At 41.0% G+C, this 9,679-nt stretch overlaps 1 protein-coding gene across 2 annotated transcripts in view; it reads right to left on the reverse strand.

Moving 5' to 3' along the window:
• VIRMA (vir like m6A methyltransferase associated) overlaps positions 1-9,069 on the reverse strand; it is a 64,976-nt gene extending 55,907 nt beyond the window's left edge. The window contains exon 1 of one of the 2 annotated variants that reach the window (XM_054498685.2): positions 8,766-9,069. In XM_054498685.2, the coding sequence (XP_054354660.1) occupies positions 8,766-8,828 (63 nt within the window). In that variant the 5' untranslated portion in view covers positions 8,829-9,069. The remainder of the gene's footprint in view (positions 1-8,765) is intronic. The other variant, XM_054498686.2, reaches the window with a different exon arrangement.
• Positions 9,070-9,679: the final 610 nt, after the last annotated feature.

Raw genomic sequence — 9,679 nt, forward strand, 5'->3', positions numbered from 1 at the left:
TGTGCGAAGATCGCGCCACTGCACTCCAGCCTGGGTGACAGAGCGAGACTCCATCTCAAAAAAAAAAAAGAAAAAAAAAGATTATAACAAGCACCATATCAGTTCAGATTAGACTGCATGGCCAAATGAATTCAGGGCAGGGTTTTGTGTTTTTTGGTGTAAGTTTTTTTGCCATTTTTGAGTTTCTGAATTATAGATAAGAAACTGCAAATCTGTACTTAGATCAGCTTACTTTGTTAAACTTACATACCAACTAATATCAAGGGATCAGAGAAAGTATTTAGCTACTGAATAGTTGAGATAAACCCCTCCTAAAATTTAAAAAAAAAATCACAAACTAAGAGTTTATTATATAAAAAAAAATAGAAGCAGAGGTGCATGCCTGTAACCCTAACTACTCAGGGGGCTGAGGTAGGAGGATCACTTGAGCCCAGGAGTTTGAGGCTATAGTTGAGTTATGATATGATTGCCTCACTGCACTCCAGCCTGGGTGACAAAGTAAGACTCCATCCTGGGGAAAAAAGAAAGACAAACAAAAAAAGAAACAGCATAAATTATATCTAGTATATACTTACATCTATCATTTGACACAGGATTAGGCAAATATAATTCTTGTTTTCAATAATTAAAAAGAGAGTTTTCACATTGTTTTTGGACAATTTTATGTCAACTTTTCCTATTACTTCAGTCAACTGTTATTACCTAGTGGTCAAAGTTCATCATGAGAAGAATGGCTCACATTATTTCCATCTAGAAAGATTGAGTCTCACTATAAAGAATATCATGCTTATCAACAATGAATTTAAGGATTTACAAATAGCCTTTCAAAATCTATTTTGTTTGTATATAAAAGAGTTTCTGTATTTGTTGCTACCAGTTCTGTTAAATATTTATTTCTAAATATTTATTAAATGTCAACTATGTTCCAAAGTATGCTAGTTCTGAGGCTGCAAAGACAAGACATAATCTCTGCCATTATGGAACAGACAATCTACTGTGGTAGACAAGTAGATAAATTGCCATGATACAGACTCACAAAGGATGCTATGAAAATTCAGAGGGGTATTTAGGTCCCCAGCCCAGGTTGTAGGCAAACAAGAGAGAAGGCATGCACAAAACGAATGCAAACAAGAACATGGAACGTTCACAAAAGTGCAGGCTAGGAGCCATGGCTCACGCCTGTAATCCCAGCACTTTGGGAGGCTAAGGCAGGAGGATCAGTTGAGGGCAGGGTTCAAGAAGATCAGCCTGGGCAATATAGGAAGATCCTGTGTCTACAAAAAATTAAAAAATCAGCTGGGCATGGTAGCACATGCCTGTAGTCCCAGCTACTCAAGAGACTGAGGTGGGAGGATCACTTACGTCCAGGAGGTCGAGGCTGCAGTGAGTCGTGATCGCACCACTGCACCCCATCCTAAGCAACAAAGCGAGACTGTCAAAAAAAAAGGAAAGAAAGAAATTGCAAACATAGTTCATCATAGCTAGAGGGCAAAATAGCAAAACAGGGGAGGAAAGCAGAGAAGAGTAGCTAAGGACAACCAACAAAATTACAAAAACAAGATTTTCATCCACAGCCAGAAGACAATTCCAAATCTGTATCTCCATCTAGGACCTCTCTCCTGAGCCCCAGGCTACTATATCCAACTGCCCACTCAGCCTCTCCATTTCAATGTCCCTTGTGCACCAAACTCAACAAATCCAAACTGAATTCTCCTACATTAGTGATGGCATCACCATCCACATATTGCCCAAGACATCATCATCCTGGACTTCTCATCCTCTCATCTATATCATCTATCTATTCAAACACCAAGTCCTACTGATTAAAGCTCTCCTCCATTCTGGCTGTCACTCCTTCAGTTTCATATACTACATCACTCCAATATGAATTACAGCAATAGGATCCTAACTGATTTTGTGCTTCTTTTTTAATTTTTGGTTTTTAAATTTTTATTTCAATAGTTTTTGGGATACAGGTGGTTGTTTACATGGGTAAGTTCTTTAATGGTGATTTCTGAGATTTTAGTGTACCCGCCTCCCAAGCAGTGTGCACTGTACCCAATATGTAGTCTTTTATCCCTCACCCCCCTCCCAACCTTCCCCCTCCGAGTCTCCAAAGTCCATTATATCATTCTTATGCCTTTGCATCCTGTGCTTCTTTCTTGTCTCCCATCAACCCATTCTCCTACTGAAGTATGGTCTTTCTAAACTATAAATGTACCACTCCCCTGATCTTACTGCCACCAAGCCAAATTCCTAGGTCTTATAAACAAGACTGGCTTCTTTATCACTCCAAACTTATATCCCTAGCTTACCATGCTTTTTCTCATTTTCATGCCCTCACTCATGATGTTGTCTCTGCTTGAAATCTATCACATCCTTCTGCCCCAACTCCTTTTACAAGTAAACTTTCTCTTGAAAGCTGAGCCAGATCAAATCTAGATAGGTGCCTTTCCTCCTAGTGCCTAAAGTCCTTTAACTAGCTGAATTGTAATTGCCTCTTATCTCTCCCATTAGACTATGTGTTTAAAGTAGACAGACCTATGTCTTAGTTTACTGTATATTCATAGTGCCTAACATATTCATTTAATAAATGAATTTTTAATAGGCACTTGATTAATGGTTATTGAATTGTGTTTTCAGAAAATTAAAAACAAAGCCTAGGAAAACAGGTTAACAATGGGAAATCACGGAAGGTTCATTATCAGGAAAGTAACAGGAATATGAAGAAGACTGGTCAGATTCCACAACTCTGAGCCACAATTATCTTTGGAAAGAGTCATTTACCTGCATGTTTAAAGGTCACAGCGTAACTGTTTCCCTTCCTTATTCTTCTATCCCTGCAATTATCTTCTCTTTCTACCCTCTCCTTTAGCTATCACATCTACTGCTACCACTTCCTTTTTCACTTCTGCAGATGAGTTCCTAATTGGTTTCCTACAGTAATTTTTAAATGACCTCTAAAATACAGGATTTTCCAGTATCGACCTACTCTCCTAGGACTGTATTTTAACCCAGCACTTCCACACTGGAAAGTACTATTAAAAAAATAACTAAAAATGTATAAAACAATTTACCTTCAAGAATATTACACACCACTGTAAAGTCAGAAACCTAAATGTATGAGAATTTAGTATATAAATAATAGCATTAATATCCTAGCACTTTGGGAGGCCAAGACAGGAAGATCACCTGAGGCCAAGAGTACGAGACCAGCCTGGCAACACGGCAAGACTCCATCTCTACAAAAAAAAAAAAAAAACTTTAAAAACTAGACGGGCATGGTGGTGTGCACCTATAGTCCTAGCTACTCCGGAGGCTGAGGCAGGAGGATCGCCCAGGTCGAAGTTGTAGTAAGCCATAAGCACACCACTGCACTCCAACCTGGGCAAGAGAGCAAGACCCTGTTTCAAACAATATATATAGCATCACCACTTAAAGAATATTACACAGCCAATAAAGAAGGATATTATATAGAATATCTAAGGAGAGAAACAAGATGGTTAGGGGACAGTGATGAGAGACTTACTTTTTACCATATACCCTTTTGTACCTTTTATATTTGTACCTCATACATGTATTACCTAGTCAAAAAAAAAAAAGAAAATTTTAAAAAATAAGCTTACTTTTAAAATATTATATAGGTGTATTACTTCTTAATTCACAAAGATGTACAAGACATTGTTAGGTGAAAAACGAAACCACAAAACAGTATTACAGTATTGTAATATTAACGTGTGCAACGGGTGTATACATTTAAGCATAATATTCACTAGAGGATTTGGAAAAATATTAATATAAAGACAGCTGTTAATTACAGTACAAAATACAAAGTAAAAGCTGATTACAATAGGGAGAGATACAGAAAGGAAATTATCAACAGGAATATACAAATACAATAGCTTTCCACTCATATATATACTTGTTTACCAAATAATCTTGCTTAAATCTGATTTTAACTTAAACAATTTTTTCTAATATTGTATATGGTAACATTAGAGATATAGTTTGCTTTTTTATTATTTATTTATTTATTTTGAGACAGAGTCTCACTCTGTCACCCAGGCTGGAGTGCAGTGGCACAATCTAGCCTCACTGCAAGTCCCACCTCCCAGGTTCACGCCATTCTCCTACCTCAGCCTCCCGAGTAGCTGGGACTACAGGCGCATACCACCACGCCTGGCTAATTTTTTTTGTATTTTTAGTAGATACAGGGTTTCACCAGGTTAGCCAGGATGGTCTCAATCTCCTGACCTTGTGATCCGCCTGCCTCAGCGTCCCAAAGTGCTGGGATTATAGGCATGAGCCACCGCGTTTGCTATGTTACCCAGGCTGTCCTCCAACTCCTGGGCTCAAGCGATCCTCCCACTTCAGCCTCCCAGGCTGGGGCTACAGGCACACATGCCACCAAACCTGGCTTATCTTGCATTCTTGATTTGTAATGTTAAGTGTTTTTTCATTCATGGGAACACTATTCCCTCACAATCAAATTGTCTTTTAATAAGTTTAACTGCTTATCTTCTGAACTCAGTGGATTGGCCTTACAAACGTGTATCAATTCTTTATGTGGGGAAGAGGAAATTATTGGTAAAATAAATACAATACTAAAAAAAGAGCTGTTAATGGTAGCTGGCAATAAGGATTCCCTGTGTGAAACTAACAAATGTCTCTTCTCTACCATATTACAAATTCCTTTGAAATCAAGGGCAATGGGTTTTGTTCCGACTTGTATTGCCCCTCCTAAAGCCATACCCTCACCTTCAAAAGTGTTTTTCATAAATCATTGTTAAACAGATTCTCAACTTCCTACGGGGCAAATTAATCTGGCTAGTTATCCCATTCCCATCAAACTCACTTCCACACTCTTACCATCATTAGTCCCACTAGTTCTCCTGTCTCTAAAACTAGAATTTTATCATTTTTAACTACCCTATCTCCTTCACACAATCAGTTGCCATCCTGTCAATTCTATACTTGAAATTTGTATATATCCAAAACTTGTATAAATCCTCTCCTATGTAGTTCCACTGGGACACAGCATAGCACTGCTTTAGAGCCAGAAAAATGTGTGATGGTGGATCTTAATCTAGCTATGCTATTTTAGGAAAGTCACCTAATCTCTCAGGCTGTTTCCTTATCTATAAAATGTAGATGACTACCTTTGAAAACTAAGCGTGGGCCCTGCAGTGGCTCACGCCTGTAATCTTCGCACTTTGGGAGGCTGTGGTGGGAGAATCGCTTGAGCTCAGGAATTCAAGACCAGCCTGGGAAACATGGCAAAACACCATCTCTACAAAAAAATATGAAAATTAGCCAGGCGTGTTGGTGCACAAGTGTAGTCCCAGCTACTCGGGAGGCTGAGATGGAAGGATCGATTGAGCCCTGGTGGGAGAAATTGCAGTGAGCTGTGATCGCACCACTGCACTCCAGCTTGGGTGACAGAGCAAGATCTAGTCTTAAAAAAAAAAAAAACAAAAAACTGATGGAAGGACCAGAGATGATTTACTTAAGTTATCAAAGCCCACTGTGTCTGGCACAAATTAAGCATTCAATAAATGTTAAACAATGCTTACTGCCCATTGGCTAACTCAGGTTTTCATAACATCTTACTTCTTCTCCCTGATTTTGTCACCTCACCTCTATTTTCTCTGAACATTTTTTTTTTTTTTTTGAGATGGAGTCTCGCTCTGTCGCTCAGGCTGGAGTGCAGTGGCACAATCTCGGCTTACTGCAAGCTCTGCCTCCCGGGTTCACGCCATTCTCCGGCCTCAGCCTCCTAAGTAGCTGGGACTACAGGCACCCGCCACCACGCTCGGCTATTTTTTTTGTATTTTTAGTACAGACGGGGTTTCACCATGTTAGCCAGGATAGTCTCGATCTCCTGACCTCGTGATCCGCCCTCCTCGGCCTCCCAGTGCTGGGATTACAGGCATGAGCCACCGCGCCTGGCCTTCTCTGAACCATTTTAAGTATTATTGATCTAGTAATCTACCTAATGTATCTTACTAATTGTATGATTCGCCTGCTCAAAAACTACCCATTTCCTACAAAATAAAGTCCATAATTTTCATTTATTTATTTATTTATTTATTTTAAAAGACAGAGTCTTGCTCTGTCGCACAGGCTGGAGTGCAGTGGCATGATCTTGGCTCACAGCAACCTCCTCCTCCCGGGTTCTAGCAATTCTCCTGCCTCAGCCTTCCGAGTAGCTGGGACTATAGATGCACACCGCCACGCCCAGCTAATTTTTTGTATTTTAGTAGAGACGGGGTTTCACCACGTTACCCAGGCTAGTGTCGAACTCCTGACGTCAGGCAATCCACCCGCCTCAGCCTCACCAAAGTGCTGGGATTACAGGCGTGAGCCACTGCGCCTGGCTTAAAGTCTGTAATTCCTTGTAGAGCATTCAAGGAGCTCCATGATCTCTCTTTTAACTGCCTTGGGTGCCACTTCACACTGCTACTTCAAGCATACCCTAACAGACGACTGACTACCCCAGTAGAATGCCCTCCTTTCCTAACTACAACTGTGAAATATTGCCCCTTTCACCAAAGACCAAGTTCATAAGCCAAACACCTTGATGAAGTCTTTCCTGATACACTCAAATGAAAAGTTATCTCTGCCTCTTCTGAAATCATGTATCTTTTATTTATACCCACAAAGGGAGCTAGTTCTAATACGTCAGACACTGATGGGCATTTTGTAAACAAAGATGATAAACCCCAACGAATTCACACTGTGCTTCTTTATGCGATCATCACATTCTAACTCAAATGACAATTTTGTGGATCTAATCTCCAATACTGAGTTATAACTTCTTGAAAACAAACATTTCAATATTTCGTATCACCTACAAACCCCTACTTCCTCTTTCAAGACTTGATTTAAATGTGATCTCTGCTTAGCCTTCCCCAATCACCCCAGAAGAAGGCATTTACCATCTGCCCTATGCTCTCAAGGTACTCAATGTTTACCTAAGAATGAATAAAAGAATAAATTAAATATATGATAAACTAATGAAGGCCAATTTTCCTAAACTAGAATAGTACTAAACTAATTCATCACTTGCCTCTTTCTCTTTTTTCTTTTTCTCTTTCTTTTTCTCTCTTTTTTCCTTTCGAGACAGGGTCTCACTCTGTTCCTCAGGCTGGAGCGCAGTGGTGTGATCTTAGCTCACTGCAGCCTTGACCTCCCAGGCTCAAATGAACCTTCCACTTCAGCCTCCCGAGTAGCTGGGGCAACAGGATCAAGCCACCACAACTAGTTAATTTTCTTTTGTACAGACAGGGGTTCCACTATGTTGCCTAGGCTGGTCTCAAACTCCTGGACTCAAGCAATCCTTCTGCTTCCGCCTCCCAAAACGCTGAGATTACAGGCATGAGCCACTGCGCCAGGCTCTTTCAGTTTTAACTGTTCTCTATTTCTATAAGCATGATAAGTTTGTTCTGATCCAACTACTGCCTCCATTGAGGGTTTTCTAAATCTTGGCTGGAATGTCAGAGAAATATAGTCATTGAACAAACAGTGCTAACTGACCCACATTAAATGTGAGACCATAAATTAATTGTTAGTAAGAAATGCTAACTCAAAGTTCTCCAACTTTTGACTTTTACAAACCTATAAACCATTGGTTAAATTAGATCACAGCTGTCAACTTTTTATTTTGCCAAGTAAAGCATTATGATACAATCACTACCCACTATCATTACTATCTCATAAAAGAAAGAACATTTTAAACATTTTCCATTCAAATATTTATTGAGCACCTACATTTTGCTAATACTGTCCTAAACACTGGAGGTACAGCTGAGAAAAAGAGAAATTATATCTGTCCTCAAAAAGCTTGATACAAGAGCACACCTGATAAAAGGAAAAAAAAATCTCCAAAGAAAGAACAGTTCTCTAAACTAAGCTTACATTAAGACAGAGAAACGTGAAGTTCGTTTTTTTTTTTTTTTTAACAATTTCTCTGTAGACTTCATTCAAGTTCATTTTTGGTCTGCTTTCAGGAATCTTTAGTTAACCAGCTATGTTTAATCTACATATTGCAGGGCCAATTGTACATTCAGGGGCGTTCAAGTAGTTTTGTACAGAAATATTACTCCACAACATTCCATCCCCGCCCTCAAAAGACATGTCTGCTGATGAGTTTAACTATAATTCTCTCAACTCTCCCCTCTTCGCAAGTATTCTCCGTGAATGCATCTCATTCCTAATGTCTGAAATCTCTCCGAGAGACAAGTATTAAAGTTTCAGGCCAAACTGGAGAGCACCGTAATCCTAAACCGAATGAGTGTCACAACTGGGGAACATAACTCCCGACAGAAAAGAGGCCAAAGAGAAAGGATTTAGAAACATCGTGATTCGGAAACCACGAAGCCAACGTAAGCTGCTCAGACTCCGGCACTACTGTCAAACACTACTGTCAAACCAAGACCCCTCCCAAACGCCATCTGAGGTAAACCTGAGAATCCTGATCCTTCTCAAGACCCAAACCTGACAGGAAAAATAAAAAATAAAGCCATGCAAGCAGAAAAGCCAACTCGACCAAAGACATGGAGGGCCCAAGTTAAAGCAAGGAAATGAAGGGGCTGCTGCAGCCCTCCCTCAGACGCGATGCTCACACAGCTCGGGGGAGGGTGTCTGTGTGTAAGCGAGAAATTAAAGAAGCAATCTGCAGAAGGAAAAGTCGAGAACGCCTAACGGTTTTTTTGTAAAAGTCCCAAGTCGAGAAGCAGCGTCAGAATCAAGTCGCCAAGCCTTACCTCAGCGCTCGGGTGTTTAAAAGTATCTAAAAATAGCAGCTCCATCGCCGAGTCCACCGCCATGTTTGCCGCGGGCGGGGAACAGGGGGGAGGACTTCCGGGGCAGCGCTCCAGCCTCGGCGACAGCGACTCAGGAGAGGGAGAAACAGCGGGACTTCCGGTGACCGAAGCACTAGCGCCGCAAACCTCGGCCTATCCCAACGCATCTTGTTGCCCGAAGTTGCCGGCCCCGCCTTTTCCAGCGCGGCGGAGGGCGCCCCCTAGAACGCAGACGGGGTGCAGAGGGAAAGCGAGATGGTGACTACGGGGTCTCCAGTGGTTCAAACCCTGTCGTTCCGCCGTGTTACAGAGCCACAGCGGTCACCGGGTGGCGAAGTGCGGAGACGGGGTTTTGGAGAGGGTGGAGGAGGGGGAGGGAAAGCTGCCAACTTTGGATACCAACCCCGTACACCCACCGAAGGGGATGTCCCACTTTTTCCAGCGCTGGGAGCAAAAAGATAACAGTGAGCGAGGTTGAAAAGTAAGACATTGATTTAAATAGAAGAAAAACTGTTGTTTCAAAAAACGAAGAGATTCTTTGTTTTCTTATCTGTAAAATGTGAAAAATCGTACCTAACCCACAGGCTGATTGTGAGGAGTAATTGAAATAAAATTCGAGGAATTGTATAACGTGAAGTACCATGAACAATAAAACAGGAGGCAGAATGAAAAGTAAGCCTCTCTGTCGGGTGTTGATGAACTTTGGAGCAACGAGATAAACACAGCGGGTTTGGTAGTCTAAATGGCACAAACCCTTAGCAGAGCAACTAGGAAATAGCGTGTAAAATTATATGTGCCTACCACTCTTCTAGGAAAATTCTCGCCAACGTATCTACAAATACAAGAATATTCATAGCAAACTTTGTAAGTTGCAA

Source organism: Pongo pygmaeus, chromosome 7 (assembly GCF_028885625.2).
Source record: "Pongo pygmaeus isolate AG05252 chromosome 7, NHGRI_mPonPyg2-v2.0_pri, whole genome shotgun sequence".
NCBI lineage: Eukaryota > Metazoa > Chordata > Mammalia > Primates > Hominidae > Pongo > Pongo pygmaeus.